This window comes from Malania oleifera, chromosome 2 (assembly GCF_029873635.1).
Source record: "Malania oleifera isolate guangnan ecotype guangnan chromosome 2, ASM2987363v1, whole genome shotgun sequence".
NCBI lineage: Eukaryota > Viridiplantae > Streptophyta > Magnoliopsida > Santalales > Ximeniaceae > Malania > Malania oleifera.
This window is the reverse complement of record NC_080418.1, coordinates 12,953,597-12,971,634: the sequence shown is the minus strand read 5'-3', so window position 1 is coordinate 12,971,634 and position 18,038 is coordinate 12,953,597. Positions and strand designations below refer to the sequence as shown.

The 18,038-nt window shown below is 37.5% G+C and overlaps 2 protein-coding genes across 2 annotated transcripts; both read left to right on the top strand.

Annotated features, from left to right (window-relative positions):
• The first annotated feature begins 394 nt into the window (after positions 1-394).
• Positions 395-3,692, top strand: LOC131149909 (scarecrow-like protein 33). Its single transcript, XM_058100704.1, has one exon. The coding sequence runs from the start codon at positions 1,138-1,140 to the stop codon at positions 3,424-3,426; it is 2,289 nt and encodes a 762-aa protein (XP_057956687.1). The 5' UTR covers positions 395-1,137; the 3' UTR covers positions 3,427-3,692.
• An 8,054-nt stretch (positions 3,693-11,746) lies between these two features.
• LOC131149908 (scarecrow-like protein 33) lies at positions 11,747-15,079 on the top strand. The gene is made up of 2 exons (XM_058100703.1): positions 11,747-14,554; positions 14,683-15,079. The coding sequence occupies exon 1, from the start codon at positions 12,078-12,080 to the stop codon at positions 14,337-14,339; it is 2,262 nt and encodes a 753-aa protein (XP_057956686.1). The 5' UTR covers positions 11,747-12,077; the 3' UTR covers positions 14,340-14,554; positions 14,683-15,079.
• The last annotated feature ends 2,959 nt before the right edge of the window (positions 15,080-18,038 follow it).

Genomic DNA, 18,038 nt, shown 5'->3' with positions numbered 1-18,038 from the left:
AATCCACTTAAATATATTGAAATATTAAAAGAATTCTATAAAACAAATTTATTTAATATATTATTAAAAATAAAAGACTACCTGTTTATATTCCATTTAAATACGTAAATTAATTGGATGGACCTGAATATATATTAAATATATTTGTTATGCATCGACTAGACGACCACCTGTTTATGACCCATTTACAAATGGGTTTGCGTCGACCCGCTTTGCTAAGAAAGAAATGGTCATGCGTTGCGGCATTAAAAAGCCTTTAAGCTTTTACCACGTTAACAGCCGACCCACTGGATTAGAGGTAGGGCCCTTCTTAAAGCCTATTGGCCAATCACAAAAGTACACTCCATTAATTCCCTTGTTGGGTGGAGATCATCTAGGGCGGGCAAAGCAGAGCGTTTTCAGCCAGGCAAGTTGGTCCGCCCATCTCATCGAGATGGGCTAGGGCAAGGGCGAGATCGGAATTGATCGGACGGCGGAGGAGCGCTCGATCAGCTTCCAATGGATAGGTAGAAAAGAGGTGTTTTAGCTGCAGAAGACAGGAAACTGACGCCCGACGTCAGCGACTACGCAAGGAATCGCTGGCGTTGCGCATGTGGCCCGTCAGATTGGACCGTTGCTGACCCGTCCAACGGCTCACATTCTCTCTCGCCGGCAGTGGGTAAAGATATATATAGCGATGTGTTTTTCTCTCAGATAGAGAAAAGCTCGTCACTTGAGGGAGAGCCAGCTTCATTTCTTGATCTCTTCTCCATCATTTCTTCGTTCATGCCTCTCAGGTACAAGCGATCCCTCTCTATCTTCTTCGTTTTCTTCCGATTCTTCAATGATAGAACCTCGGATTTGAGCTTATTCATTTGATTTGACCTTGGTTTTTTTTTTTTTCTCTTTTTTGTCTTTTTGATTAATCATTCTAGTTTTGGCTTTAGTTTCTGGAAATTCTGTAGAATGCTTCTGGATCTCTGTGGATTTTTATTTTTAGGGTTTTAGACATGGACGTGTTTCCGGTTCTTGGTGTTTGACATGGATGTCAGTTCATATTGGGTAGTTGAAAAGTCAGCTCTATTGTTTTTTTTTTTTTTTTATTTGTTGAAATTTAGGGTTTAGGATTCTTGGGTAGAGTTTTGGGCATAGGAGGTTATGGATTCACGCTCAAGAGGTTTCTCCAATTCCATAAACATGTTACAATTGAATGATGAGCCCGTTTATACCAATCCTGACCAGCACCCAAGTGTCAAAAGCGGATTCAAATTCAAAAATAACTCTTTGGATCTCAAGTTCATTGATTTTCTCTCCGTTCCGCCCAAGCCAGACCCTCCTTCAACTGTGAGATCGGAGCTGGATTCTCAAAATGACAGTAATTCTTCTGATACTGCTCTGAGGTGCTTAGGCCATGTGGTCATGGAAGAGGACATGGAGCAGAAATCGTGCATTTTGCGCGAACCCTTGGCTCTCCAAGTTGCCGATAAACCATTCTATGATTTCCTCGGAGGTTGTAGCTCCAGTGATTCCAATCCACTTCAAAATTTTTCTAGTGATTGTAGTTCTAGCAACAGCAATGGCACTAGCAACTCCCTTGAACCCATTGATAATTTCACTAGCTGTTGTAGCCATAGCAGCAGTAATTGTACTAGCAACTCAGTTGAAGCTTGGTGGATTAATGGTCAGGGAGAATATCGGCCCTCTTTACTGCAATCCATGTCAGAGTCTGCCTCACAAGCGTGTTTCAGCTCTCTAAACAGCTCCAATGCTAGCTCTAATGGCTTGGTGGACTCTTCTGTAAGTACACTTCTTGCTCCAAATCTATGTTTTGAGAACAAGCCCATATTGCAGCTCACAAGAGAGGGAGGCAAAGCTAGTGAATTCCTTAACCTACTCCTCCATTCGTCCAAGAAGAATGAGGCTGCTAAATTCCTTCATTTTGAAAATCCTTTAGATATTGATTTTGAGAACAATAAATTGCCTCCAAAATCAAAGAGGGATGCTCCAATGGTGGCATTCGAGGTGGAAAAGGAGGACAAGGAGTATTCACCTAATGGTTCAAGAGGAAGGAAGAATCATCACAGAGAGGACTTAGAAGAAGGGAGGAGCAACAAACAGTCTGCTATTTGCGTAGAAGAGGAAGAGTTCTCAGAGATGTTTGACCGGTTTTTGATCTGTGCTCACAGGCATAACCATCCTCTTGGGTGCTCTATTGATCATGAATTTTCGAAGAACAAAGCTGGCAAGCTTTGCCAGCAGAACGGGCTTAATACTGGGAAGAGTTGTGCAAAGAAACAGGGAAATAAAAACCAAGCCGTGGATTTGGGGACCCTCCTTATTCATTTTGCACGAGCTGTCACTGCAGATGATCGTAGAGCTGTGAATGAACTGTTAAAGGAGATTAGGCAGCACTCTTCTCCATTTGGTGATGGGTCTCAAAGGATTGCCCATTACTTTGCCAATGGCCTTGAGGCTCGTTTATCTGGGACTGGAACTAAAATTCATTCTGCCTTGGCTACTAAGAGGATGTCGGCTGTTGATATGCTGAAGGCTGGCCTATTTTATAGCTCAGTTGCTCCATTCCGGAAGATTGCTATTCTTTTTGCAAACCACCACATTTTGAATTTAGCTGAAAAAGCGACGACACTGCATATTATAGATTTTGGTATCCATTATGGGTTCCAATGGCCTGTTGTTATTCAATATCTCTCAGACAGACTAGGTGGACCTCCAAAACTTCGCATTACTGGTATAGAGCTTCTCCAACCTGGTTTCCAGCCAGCAGAGAGGGTGGAGGCAACAGGGCGTCGTTTGGCAAGATTTTGTGAGCGCTTTAATGTTCCATTTGAGTATAATGCAATAGCACAGAAATGGGAGACTATCCAAGCTGAAGACCTCAAGATTGAGAGAAATGAGGTAATTGCCGTGAATTGCCTATTTCGATTTGAGAATCTGCTTGATGAAACAGTTGTTGAAAAATGCCCACGGAATGCTGTTCTAAACTTAATCCGGAAAGTAAATCCTGATATTTTCATCCATTCTATTGTTAATGGATCCTACAACAGTCCCTTCTTTCTCACACGGTTTCGGGAGGCACTCTTCCACTACTCTGCATTGTTTGATATGCTTGACACTACCCTAACATGTGAAAATCAGGAGAGACTGATGTTTGAGAAAGAGTTTTATGGGCGAGAGGCTATGAATGTCATAGCTTGTGAGGGGTCGGAAATGGTAGAGAGGCCTGAGACATACAAGAAGTGGCATGTCCGGAATACAAGGGCTGGCTTCAGGCAGCTTCCATTGAACAGGGAGCTCATGAACAATCTGAGGGCTGATGTGAAAGCCAGCTACCACAAGGATTTTGTGGTTGATGAAGATGGGCATTGGATGCTACAAGGATGGAAAGGCCGCATTCTTTATGCTAGCTCTTGTTGGATTCCTGCATAGGAGTCTTGAAGGGATGTTTTGTTTTCATAGGTCAGAACTGGTGAACCATGAAATTCTTCAGAAATTGAACTTACTGCCTTCTGTTTCATTGCTATATGGTAAGCAAGATTGAGAACACAAGCAAAAGTGCTCTCTTAAACCCAACCCCCCACCCCCCCCCCCTTTTTTTTCCATACACACATGCAAGCACATTTTTGTATCTGTGCATATTCTGCTGTTAATAGTTTATCTTCTTTGAATATAAGCTCTGCATATTCTGCTGTTAATAGTTTATCTTTTTTGAATATAAGCTCTATTCTCAATAATGGTCATTTATCGAAGAGGCTTTTCACAAGACAATGTACAATGATAACTTGACATGTTCATAAATTATTATTTTTTTAAATGGTACAGTTGTGGTTTGAAGGATTATTATCTGAAAGCCATTGGTGGCACAATTCTTGACATGAGAAATGATGCATGGAAAGGCCCTGCCAGTGCCTTGTTGAAAAGAGACTGTAATTACATCACTACCTTATCACTGCATTTTATAATCTATGTTTTCTTTTTTAGATTCATTCACCACATTGCATGGATTAGAAGTTGCAAGCATCAGGTCTGCCCGTATAAATTGTTACCATTATTGGGGAGTGTCTTCCCTTTATCCAGTCCTCCCCTCCCCCACAACCCTTCCCACCCCACCCCGACTCCCACCCCCACCCCGCGCACAGTGCCCCTCACCCAAGAAAAAGAAAAAGTGAGAACAAAAAATCATCATGCTGTGTTTCATGTTTGGCCTTTTTGAATCAGCTGCATATTTACTCCAATTAGCTTAAGTTATGCTGGTGCATAAATATGCAAGTCTTGGAGGGATAAATAATAAACTGTAGCATCATATTTTATTGCATCTTTGTGGTTGTCCCATTATTTGGTTCCCTGACTAAATGTTGATTTGGTCTTCTGTCATGCCCTCTAATTTATTTTGTGCGAGTTGGTGGGAAGAAAATGGTCCTGTCACTGTTATTCAGCCACATAATGCTGGCAATCCCTTGCGAAGTAATAAAACTTGCTTAAATAGCTCCAAGATCTTTGAGAATGAGAACTAGTACTTGCAATGAAGAAAAAATGTTGTCTATTTTCCTGTGTGTTTGTGTGTGTGTGTGAACATGTTCTCTATTTTTGAGTCTCTTAATTGCATTTATGGTTTAAATTTTAATAGAATAGGTAGTTTCTTCTGTGTGTGTGTGTGTGTTTAATTTCTGGTGGATTCCATATGATGAAATTGTAAAGTTACAGACCTTCTTAGTTGAGGATGTTAGCGACACAATGAGGAAAGGAACACGTAAACAATTTTCACTCATTATTTTTAGGACCTTTCAGACCCAAATTTTTTATTTTCTGTATGGGAGCAGGCATGAAACATTTGGTGTGCAGAACTTGCTGGTACCCTTCATTGAGGTAACTTCTATAAAGATGTTGAGTAATATAACCTGCTGTTAGTAGTAGCACAAGATTGATTAAAATTTAAGCTTTCCGGTAGAGGCTTGGCTGGTATCCAAGAGGGAGACAAATTGGGTGTGCTAAAATTTAAACTAAATTGATTCACTTTTGCAATGCAGAAGACTTGGATCAAAACACATCATAAATATACACAATCGAACAGTAGATGAAAATATAGAGGGATAAGAGATGTCCTCCCAAAACGGTGCTCACCTCTACTCCCCAAGTATCCTCATTGAGTATCTCCATTCAATCTTCTCGAGTGCAAAGATCAAACCATGCAGAAGTTCTTCCAACATTCCAAAGTGGGTTCCTTGCTCTTGCAAAGGACTCCTCATCCTCCACTGAGAATTCAAGTCTAAAACATGGGTTCCTCACTCCATTACAGCAAGGAGGGTTCCCTCAAAACAACTACAGAATACAAGTAATCTATCAAAGAATACGGTGTTTGCAATAGATAATATCAGTCATCGAACACAAGTTAGGTTCCAAAGGAGGTAGATGGGATGACTTCTTGTAGAAATCTTCTATAAAGATCATGTGTAGTTCTCTTTCTTTCCTCTCATGGATGAGATTCTGCATGTTGTCCCTCAGCTTGCATTCAAATGCGCAGAGAAATAGCTGATGCTAATGGTAGTTTCAGCATGAAGTCTGAATCGTGATGGCCCTTCATCATCTTTCTGCAACAATTTTTCTTTATTCAAATTTATACACTTTTCAATCTTGAAGCTTCTTCAGAGGGGTCTGATCGAGAAGTCAGGTAAGAATTTGCAAGGGAAGTAGCTGAATGGAGGCAACTGGAAAGTCTGGCGTGGTGATCACGGCCAAGCTGCGTCGTAAGAGAGGTAACTCCACTTCAAATCTGCCATTGACATGATTTTTAACAGTTATTTCAGAAAAATTCTTCATTTGGGAAAACGAAGTATTATTCGAGAACATGGCCCTGCAATGTGGAAGGAAACTGAATCATTCGTGAATGTTGGATTTCAATTTGTTTTTGAGTTCAAATATAGAAAAATAATCGTATATGAGAATAGTGATGCTTGTTTCTTCCACCTCCTGTTGACTCTCCTCGAGTTCCTACACAAGGCATGGCATGAATTCCAATTCACATACAATATTTTACGTTCTTTCTTCCGAACAATCCGTTCAAACACTGTAGAAAGCTTGAGTAAGAAAAAGTTGAGGAATACATGAGTAGAAGTCGCAAGGGGGGTAATTGGGAAATGCCCATTGGTCACTAGGGACCGGGATTCCTATGCTAAGTATGTAAGTCCTTATTTACTATTGGTTCAATATTTCTATGTCATCTTGGCCCCGGGCATTTGAAAATCTCTGCAATTACTTGTCCTTTTTTGTCTTTTTCTTTTGAAAGTTTAAATTAGCCGTGTCTTTCTCCTTGATTCTATGCACACAAGTATGTGGTAACATCTTCTGTTACATGCCTAGTGTACAATTTTATCCTTATTCATTTTCGCTCCGGTTTTGGGATTTCGAAAGAAAAACCAGTTAAGTAAAAAAAAAGAAGGAAATTCCTTTTCTTCATTTTCTAGTTTCCTTTTTATTCCAAATAATATTAAGAATGGAAGAATAATTAGAAGAGTATGACTTGCATGTCACCGGCTACGCGCAAGAATGGAAGAATAATTAGAAGAGTACGACTTGCATGTCACCGGCTACGCGCAAACTATGTCTTGTTAATAGTTTGACATTGCATGAGTATACGTGTCACGATTTTAGTGGAGGCGATGCGGTTTTTCCATGTTACCATAGAAATTTCAGGAAATCAAAGGTTAATGATATATGCAATCAAATAAAATGCGTAATAGAATGATAAAAAATACTTTTTTGCATCATCATTAAGGCATTACCATTTCTTACAACATTGCTATAACAATGTACCAGAGTAATTTGGAATGTACCATTTACATGTCATTTATTCTATTTGTTTGGATTCCATTCCCCATAACATTTTGAAAATTTACGATTAGCTTTGTTTTTTTTTTTTGGAGGCTTGGTCACAATTCCAAGATATTGCATATGAACCTCTAAAATGATTTTGCAGTTGTACCCTTTGAAGTCAAATATAATAGAAATTTGAATTTGTCACAATTTCAAGATTTTGCGTACGATCTTCTAGAACAATTTTGCTGTTGGTACTTTTTGATGACAAATATAATAGAAATTTGAATTTAAAGTTATATATATTTGGGCTAATTCGACCACATTTGGTATTAAATTTTATCTAAATTTACACATTAAATCGTGTTTGTACTTTATAAACTTAAATACGATATTGTATTTGGAGCCATATTGAATTTGTGAATGTGTGAATTTGGATAAAAATTAATATAATTTATATTAAATTTACTCGAGATCCACAAAATTCTAAAAATTTGTGATTTGAAATGCATGTCACATGATAAAGTTTAAAAAAAAAAAAAAAAAACAAAACAAAAGGAGACAAAGATCTTGGGAAATCCACAAATCAACATATGATAGTCAAAAGGGGGGACTTGATTTCAAGATGCGAGAGGATGAATTGGGTCCTCTTTTTTGTTTTTTCAACTAGTGCATGCATTTCTATGTATTCACTAGGGGGAGGCTTTTCTGCTTTTTGTTCATTTTCTTTTCTAGGGTTGGGGTTTAGGGCAAATTGGATTCAAGTAACTCACATTAATCCTATTCCCCCCTCCCCCAAAAAAGAAAAATCTACATAGAGCCTTTTTGTCTTAGATTCAAGAGGCTACGTATTAAATAATTCAGAGATAGAGAAATGATACTGTCAAATAGGGAATTTGCTTAGGTTATTGCACATCAAACCACATGATTCTAGAAATTTTTTCATCGATCAAAAAAGAGACATTCTCTTGCCATTATTCCTATTACTTGGCTATATAAAAATATAGTATATTTGTCTCAAATTTGGTGACAAATTTTGACTTTTGTCATTAGATTACGTTTAATTGACGTTGATTGACATCCAATCAAATCTCAGAGAGATAATTAAAAATTAACCCTAACCTAGGGTTTTGGAGCTTTGAGAGAGAGATTCATTTAATAAGTTTAAGATTTTGAGTGAAAAGGCTCCATTATCAAAAGGTTTAGAGTTCATGTTAAAAAATACCTTATTTGGGTACAATTGACACTAAGCAATCACCAGTAACCCTTGCGATAAAATAAAATAGAAAATTCAAACATAAAAATTTTATGAAGTTAAATTAGAAAATTTGGTTGAAGCATGATAAGAGTTGTTCTAAAATTGAATCTGTTGTCAATAAGTGCAATTAGTTTTTTTTTTTTTTTTTACATTTGAGCGCCAAGATTCAACAACTATAGACTCTTGATAGTTGTTTTTTTCTTTTCAAAGAAGGGTGGTGCCTCCATATATTTATTGATATGCCCTCACTTTTTGCAGAGAAATACTGTAGACTCTTGATAGTTGCGCACCAAATCAAATGAAATATGAACATAACTCAAACACAATTCGAATACAATGTGAGTAAAAGATGAGACTTTTAGATAGTAAGAAAACTTGAATTTTAGTAGTGTATTCATCTATGGCTAGCAATTGTGTTGGTCACCTCTATCTCTAGGTGCTTCGTCGTCCAACAATTAAGAATTTATTATGAAATTTAAAAAATTAAATACAAAACCAAATGAAAAAAGAAAAAAAAAGATTATATTAGTTTTTCCTCACAAAGTGAATCGTGAAATTAGTAAGTCAAATCAATTTATTTTGAAGAGTCAAAATAAACTTGTAAACGATATTTGTTTCAAAATATTAAAAACAAATATTGCAGTTAAATTAGAAGGTTGATTGCCAAAAAAATAAATAAATAAATTAAAAAAACAAAGAGTTTTAAGCCCAAGGCAAAATGGGATCATAGACCCACGTGCACATATGAAGCATAGGCAGCGTGGCTTGTGTGCAAGCCAATTTGGATAAACCCAAGGCCTCAATTTAAATATACCAAGGTAGGAGTTTAAACACAAATCAACTCAGACCTCTTTATTCTCTAAACTAATGATGGACAAAATATTGAATTAGTTTTACTAGCAATCCCTGCTAAATATTTTTATTTTTAAATCGAGAATTTATTTCTCAGGCCGAAGGAAGAGATAGGTCTCAATGTTTGGATTTGAGTTGATACTTTATGGTAAAGTAATGCTTTTGAATTTGAATTTTTTGTTGCAAACCAGTTACACAAAACCACAAATATTCTGTTACGGTTTGTTTGGTTTACATTATCGAGTATACAATTTGGTTTCTTCTTTTGAACGTGCAACTTGTCCTAGATATTTCACGAGTGCTCTAAAGATTTTGTCAATTTCTTACGGCAGGTAAATGTAGAAGGTAGTTCCACCTTTGGGCACCCATGTAAGTAGTAATTCCTTCACGCTTACACAGATATATTCCATTATGTGTACTCCATAGCTTGGCGCACTACCCACTTAGAGTTGTAGATCCATTACGAACACATTGCTTACCCTTAATGTACAATTGGAATGAACAATTTAGTTAATTCTCGAAGTTTAGAGCTTTCACAAACTTTTCAAGTAAGTTGTTACTACCCATTAAATCTTATTCTTGAAATATTAATTCTCATTAGTTAAGTTCTTGTTATAGGAGGTTCATACAATTGTCTTAAGCCTTATTTATCTGGACATATTTTTTACTCACTTTCAAGCTAGTTCCTTCGCTCAAGGATCAAGTGATGGAGTTTATTGGTTCCTAAAAAGAAATAAATGACAAATTGTTTTTTAAGCATTCAGCTTTGCCACCTACTTTTCAATGCCAACAAAGACACTGCATGTTAGATTAAGCCTTAAATGTTTGTTTGGTAGATCATCTTCTACCATATATACTTAAAACAAAGAATCCAAACATCTTTGATCGTAGTTAGGCTACAATATATGCCATAAAAATTATTGATTCAAAATATGGTTCTTGCATAAGTGATTAGTTTAGTTGGACAAAAGTTATTGTAGGAGGATCTGCAGTTTTAGCTGCGCTTGTGTTAGTCTGGAAGCTGGTAGCATTGGTTCTCATGATAAACCTCAATTTATTACTTCATTTCCTTTAGTAATGCTCACTACACTTTTAGCCTTAGGGTTTTTGCGCATTAAAAAAGAAAAAAAACTAGAGACGTATCTGTTTGATAAAAAATCAAGCACTTTTCAAGGGGATTGTGTGAATTTAAATGGGTAAATGGTGGATTAGTTGTGAATGAACTTGTTATGTCAACTTCCATCAAAATACAAATATAATGACAGAATCATAGAAATTATGAAAGAAGGGAGAAAAAGAGGAAGATGAAAAGACTTAAATTAGAAGAGGTAAGGAGAGATAAAGAGGGAAGAGATTACAGGGAGAAGAAAGTGAGAGAGGAATAGATAAATAAACAAAAGGGATAAAAAGCATGAAGGTATGTTTAGTGTTGAGTTATTGTATGATGTTTATTGTGTTGAGGTGAAGATCTTTTACAAGATAGTTGTACCTCTATTTATACTCTTTTTGGGGTCAAATCTACATAAATTCTAAGGTTACAAATCATAAACTCAATTGACAAATCATAATCATAAATTCAGTCCATTTCTAAACATTAAAAGTCTTATAATAAATTAAGACCATTTTAAAATATTAAACATCTAATTATTACAATTGACGTTCATGTTTGTCCAATGCTTATCTGCCTTGTTACTTGATAACTAGGCAATCTCTTTCGCTTGGGTGAGAACCACTTAGGACCTCCTTGCCTCAACTAGGGACTAGATGATCGTTTTTGTCTAATGGTTGCATGACCTTTTGCCGCCTAGTGCTTGCACACCTTGTTGCGTGATGACTAACCATCATCGCCATATTGGAATTAATTTTTATAATTTTATATTTCACATGTAAATTTATGTTCTATTCTAACATATCAACCATTAGTTGTAGTTGTTTAGTAAGCTGCAATTAATTTTTTGTATATTTTTTTAATCTTCATCATATAGTTTTTCATTTAGCTATTTTTAACCGATTCTATTCTAGCATATTGAAGATTAGATTAATATACCAATTTTTATTACAAATAACTAACTAAATATAAGTTCTATTATTTCCTAGAATTAAAGTTGATAACTTGCCTAAGAGTTTATAGCTGACATAAAGACTACCATGTGATTAGTCATCCCCATAAAATTAGCCTTTTTGAATTTGTACATCTATGTTAAACATATTAAAAGTACTCCATTACTACATCACCGATCGTTATCGTGACAGCCAAAAAAATAAATTTTATTTAATTTATATAAATTTAGATTCACTTAAATATAATTAATAAGATTTCTAATTTTAAGTTAGATTTTTGACATTTTTTGAAATTATTATTTCAAAATTAATTTCAATCCAGGGCAAAACTTTTCTTTTAAAAATCAAACTCTCATTCCCCAAATTTTTACGTATGGGTCCTCTTTTATCTTTCTCTGCCAATGGAATGAGAATAGAAAAAATAAATAAATAAATAAATAAAAAACATAAAAAAATCAAAGTACTGATTCTATTTTGTTTTTATGGGAGAAAATGTAAGCAAGTGAAATATGGTCCACCAATGTGTTAAGATTGGAGGTCATCCCACGCTGGGCGACCGTTCGATCTGCACAAATGCAAGCAATCAAAACTGTGTTACCCTGTTCGATTCTGTGCAGCAGAGACCAGGAACGTATCTCTGGACCGCCGGGTTGTAATCCGTTCGATATTGATGGCGTCGACGTATCGCAAGGCTCACGTTATCTCTCGCTGTCGCTCGCTCATTCTTTCCGAGTTTCTGAAGAGTCGTTTCAGGTCTCGCGCTTCCTCGCCTTTGGTCATTTCCCCGTGGTTCTACTGATCTTCTCGGGTACGCAATTAGTTCGTACTTATCTTCTTCTCAATTACCCTCTTCTGCTTCCATGAACAAAATTCCCGGGTTCATATTCTTTCATTTGATTTGATTCGATTTCGCTCGGGGTATTGGACTCTGTTAAATTTTATTGAACATGAATCGATCGTAATGTGTTTTGGTTTGGGATGTTTGCAGTTTCTTGGTCTTTTTATCGAAGTTTGTTTAGATTGAGTTGTAGGGATTTCAGTCTTTGGCGGGAAATTCTGCGTTAGGGTTATTGGTTAGAGTTTTGAGGTATAGACGGTTATGGATTCACAGTTTGATAGTTCCTCTAATCCCACAGAGGGGTTCGAATTGAATGCCGGGTCTGATCAGAACCCCCTTTTGACAACCGCATTCGAATTCAAAGACGATGATCAGAACCCCTTCTTGACGGACCAATTTGAATTAAGAGACGACTCTTTTGATATCAACTTCAGGGATTTTCCTTCTCCTCCACTGGAGCTAGACTCGGTTAATTTGGCTCCGCTAGTAGATTCTTCCAAGGAGAGCGACTTTTCTGATCTTGTTGAGGTCATAGATCATATACTGAGGGAAGAGGATATGCAGAATAAGTCGAGCATGTTCCACGACCCTTTGGCTCTCCAAGCTGCCGAGAAATCGTTCGGTGAAGTCCATGGCAACGACCATTCTCCCTCGCACATTCAACCCCAACTTCAGAGCCCTAACAATTTTTCTAGTGATTGTGGTTGTAGCAGCAGTAGTGGTATTGAGTCTGTCGAACATTTGGTTCAACCTGGGTTGATTAGTGACCGGGGAGAACATGACCCCTCTTTTTCGCAATCCTCTCCTCTTCTCGTGAGCTGTGCTTATCACTCCACTGTGGAGTCCACTTCACAAATGCCCCTCAGTTCTCTGAACAGCTCCGGTAGTAGTTTTAATGGGCTTGCGGGCTCCTCTCTAAGTACATGCCTTGCTCCAAATGCTTTCAATGAGAGTGAGACTGCCGTGCTGTTTCGAAGAGGGATGGAGGAAGCTAGTAAATTCCTACCTCGTGAAAATCTATTAACTATAGGTCTGGAGAGCCTTAAATTGCCTCCAAAGTCTAAAGGTGATGCTCCCGAGGTAGAGGAGAGGAAGTATTCACAAAGTTGGTCAAAGGGAAGGAAGAATCATCATAGAGAGGATATCAATACAGATATAGAAGAAGGGAGAAGTAACAAGCAGTCAGCAGTTTATGTGGAAGAGACTGAGTTGCCGGAGATGTTTGATAGAGTTTTGCTTAGTGACGAAGGGCGTGAGAATTATCTCGAGTGTGTTGCTGATGAAGATTCGCAGAATGGAGCAGGCAACTCATTGCAGCGAAATGGGGAACCAAGCCGATTAAATGCTAGGAGCCCTGCAACAAAACGGAGAAATAAGAAAGAAGGGGTAGATTTGAGGACACTCCTTATTCTGTGTGCACAAGCTGTCAATGCTGATGATAACAGGACTGCAAATGAACTGTTGAAGCAGATTTGGCAGCACTGTTCCCCTTCTGGTGATGGGTCTCAAAGGACTGCCCATTACTTTGCTGATGCCCTTGAGGCACGCTTGGCTGGCACAGGAACTCAACTTTATACTGCCATTGCTTCCAAGAGGACTTCAGCTGCTGATATGTTGAAAGCCTACCAACTCTATCTCTCAGCATCCCCTTCAAAAAAGATTGCTATTAAGTTCTCAAACCACTACATTTTTACCTTGTCCGAGAAAGCAACAACACTTCATATCATAGATTTTGGTATCCAGTATGGATTCCAGTGGCCCATGCTTATCCAGCGTCTCTCAGCTAGATGCAAGCTTCTTAAGCTTCGCATTACAGGGATAGATCTTCCCCAACCTGGTTTTCGCCCAGCAGAAAGAGTTGAGGAGACAGGGCGTCGTCTGGCAAAGTATTGTGAGCGTTTTAACATTCCATTTGAGTACAATGCTATAGCCCAGAAATGGGAAAGTATCCAAATTGAAGACCTCAAGATTAACAGAAATGAGTTAATTGCTGTGAATTGCCTGTTTCGATCTAAGAATCTACTTGATGAGACTGTTATGGTAAACAGTCCTAGGAATGATGTTCTAAACTTAATCCTGAAGATAAATCCTGATATCTTCACTCATTCTGTTGCTAATGGATCCTTTAGCAGTCCCTACTTTGTCACACGGTTCCGGGAGGCATTCTTCCACTTTTCGGCATTGTTTGATATGCTTGATACTAACTTAACGAGTGAAAATGAACAGAGGATGATGTTTGAGAGAGAGTTTTGTGGATGGGAGATTATGAATGTCATAGCATGTGAGGGTCTGGAGAGGGTTGTTAGGCCTGAGACATACAAGCAGTGGCACGTCCGTAGTCTGAGGGCTGGGTTCAGGAAGTTTCCATTGGACCGGGAACTCGTGGAGAAATTGAGGGCTGAGGTGAAAGCTGGTTATCATAAAGATTTTGTGGTTGAAGAAGATGGCCATTGGATGCTGCAAGGATGGAAAGGCCGAATTATTTATGCTAGCTCATGTTGGATTTCTGCACAGAAGTCTTAAGGGCAGCTTTCCAGATCATAGAATAAAGGAACTATGAAATTGTCCGAAACTGGATTACTGCCTTTTGCTCATTGCTATGTGCAATGGCAAAGGCAATGCTATTCTGCGAATATTGATCTCTCTCTCTCTCTCTCTCTCTCTCTCTCTCATGCACGCAAACGAGCACAAGCACAAACACATGCAAGTTCATTGATGTATCTGCATACATTCCGCAGGTTTAACAAGTTTTTGTCTGTCTTTTTTAGAATATAAGCTTCAATTTCTCTTACTTGTTTGTTCGGATTACCCAATAATAGCAAAGCAAGAGGGAGAACTAATTTGTGGCTGGATATTTTTGGATCAGTTGTGGCACTGAGTACCTTTGTTCAGAACACACTTGCGGTGCGCAGGCCTTATCATGCTGTCTTCTGAGTGATGCATAATATCTTGTCACTGCTATAAATTTGTAGTTTGAATGCTTTTATGGAAGGTCACGAAGGCAGTTAGTGATAGGCTTGTAATGAAATTGCTTCTGCAAAATGGGAGATTCGGCTTGAAGTGATGAAGAGGCTGTGTAATTACATTACAGAGCTAGATGGATTGCTAATCATGACATTTTTCTATTCCACTTGGCTCACTTCATATTTGGTGAGAATGAAAATTGGGTGTTTGTGCTCGTCTGCATGTTTTGTAAATCTATACCAAGTTACGGCATTTATGTTGTCAGCTATATCAATGAGAGTGGAGTTTTGGCAACTTAACTAGAACTGTCTTCCTGTTTCTTGGTTTCTTACTCATCTCTTCATGTTGTGATTTACGTTTGGTGATCGAGTATGAGAGCCTGAAATTTCAATGTCACGACTTTAGGTTTGAATTCCAGGAATGAATATAAGATGGGAGATGAACTAAGACCCAATGAGCTTCCCATCCACAAAGACATATATACGTAGTTTCACACATGCATTGTTTACAGGTGCCTTTGCTGGAGAGGGCAGCCTGTCACCACATTCTTGTTTGGAGTTCAGAATTCTTATTTTTGGGTTTTTTTTTTTTTTTTTTGTGTTTGGATTTCTCTTTTTTTGGATCTTTCTTGAACTGAGTTGGTGGTTGGGGTTTGTGGTTTCTTTCTTTCCATTGTGAAGTTACATGGGCTGAAAAATAATTTTCTATATCTTCAAATACAGAGTATATGACTGTATTTATATAATACAAGAATCAAGAATAAAGAAACTAACTAACAAGCTAACTAACTAACTAATCTTCTCTTCTTCTAATTTAACTTGTGTAGCCTTGGATTTCAGTTCTAATTGTTCAATCTTTGAGGCAATATTCCAACACCCCCCCTCAAGATGAGCATGTATATTGTGAATGTTCATCTTGCGAAGATTATGATGAAAAGGAAGTGAGCTGAGGGGTTTTGTAAAAATATCTGCTAGCTGCAATCGTGAAGGAACATGGAACAACTTTATGATATTTTGTTGGAGTTTTTCTCGAATGAGATGGCAGTCGATCTCTATATGCTTGGTTATTTCATGTTGGACAGGATTAGTAGCAATTGACAAGGCTGAATTACTATCAGTATAAACCAAAGCTGGCTGTTGATGAATAATATGTAAATCATGTAGTGCATACAAAATCCATTGAAGTTCACAAGCTGTTGAAGCAATAGCCCTGTATTCTGCTTCAGTTGAGGACCTGCTGATAGTAGCTTGCTTTTTACTCTTCCAAGAAATTAGGGAATCACCCAAGAAAACAGCAAAACCAGTGACACTCCTTCGAGTGTCAATACATCTTGCCCAATCACTGTCACTGTCAGAGAAAGCCTTTAGCTGCTGTTCTGAAGAAGCTGGGAAGAATAACCCTTGACCAGGAGTTGTCTTTAAATATTTGAGAACTCGAATGACAGCTTTGAAATGACTAACTGCTGGTTTAGCTAAAAACTGGCTGAGAACCTGAACTGAAAATGTAAGATCAGGTCGAGTTAAGGTTAAATATAACAGTTTCCCAATTAATCTTCTATAGGCTGAAATATCCTCATAGGAATCAACATCTGAAGCAGTGAGTTTTAAATTTGAATCCATGGGAAAAGCTACTGGTTTGGCACCAAGAACTTTTGCTTGTTCAAGTATGTCCAGAATAAATTTTCTTTGACAAATAGATATACCAATTCTAGTTCTGGCTATCTCCAAACCGAGAAAGTATTTGAGTTCCCCCAAGTCATTAATTGTACACTTGTCACGGAGAAAAGATTTAAGCAACTGTATTTCATTTAAACTGTCACTGGCCAAAAGAATATCATCTACATAAACTAATAAAGTTATGAAAGATGATTTAGACTTCTTAATAAACAAAGAACAATCAGAAGTACCTTGAGTAAAGCCATAAGCAAGCAATGTTGTGGACAATTTAGCCAACCACTGCCTAGATGCTTGCTTCAAACCATATAAACTCTTTAAAGGTTTACAAACTTTATTTTCTCCTTTGACAACCAAACCAGGAGGCAAGTCCATATAAACTTCTTCATTCAAGTCACCATATAAGAATGCATTGTTAATATCCAATTGGTGAAGATGCCAATTTTTAATAGTAGCTATAGCAAGTAATAACCGAATAGAAGTTATTTTTGCTATAGGAGAAAAAGTGTCAAAGAAATCTAACCCTGCTTGTTGAGTGTAGCCTTTAGCTACTAATCTAGCTTTGAACCTCTCAATAGTTCCATCTGCCTTATACTTAATTTGAAATACCCACTTACAATCAATGGTCTGTTTGTTTTGAGGAATAGTAACAAGTTTCCAAGTTTTATTTAATTCCAAGGCATTTAATTCATTTTGCATTGTAGCTTGCCATTCAAGTATTTGAGCAGCCAATTTGTAAGTTTTGGGTTCTTTAGAAGCTGAAATGGAGACTAGAAAAGCTTTATGAGAAGGAAACAATTGCTTTTTAGAAAGATAATCAGATATGGGATATAGAATAACTTCATTAGAAAAACAATCAGCTCCCATGGTTTCTTGAAACTCAAAAAAAAAAAAAAAAAAAAAAAAAAAATGCGGAAGGGAAGTATTGCTCTGATACCATGTGAAGTTTTACATGGACTGAAAAATTATTTTCTATATCTTCAAATATAGAGTATATGACTGTATTTATATAATACAAGAATCAAGAATAAAGAAACTAACTAACTAATCTTCTCTTCTTCTAATTTAACTTGTGTAGCCTTGAATTTCAGTTCCAATTGTTCAATCCTTGAGGCAATATTCTAACATCCATGTCAGCTTTCTGACATGCTAAACATTAATTTGAATAAAGGGATATAAAGTATTTGTAGATGAGATTTTTTATTTATTGTGTGATGAAAATTTAATATGCAAAGAGCAATGGTACATGAGCAGATCAGACTTTTCATGGTTAAAATATTTTGAACCAGTTGAGGGTTTGAACAAGAGGGGCTTTCCTTTCACACTTCATTTGGTTAGCCTTATGGAATTTCCATATATATATATATTTTTTGATATTATCGGGTGTCCTCAGCTGGCATCTACCAGATTACCCTGGGATGCAACACAGCCAAGACTATTCCCGCGTCCCGTGATACCGGCCCCACAGCACCACGAGGGTGTAAATTCAGGAACTCAGGGGAAACTCGAACCCGGGAGGCGCAAAGGCTGACCTCGTGAGAGGCACACCCAGTGGACGAGTTTATTGCAATGTCATCTAGATGCA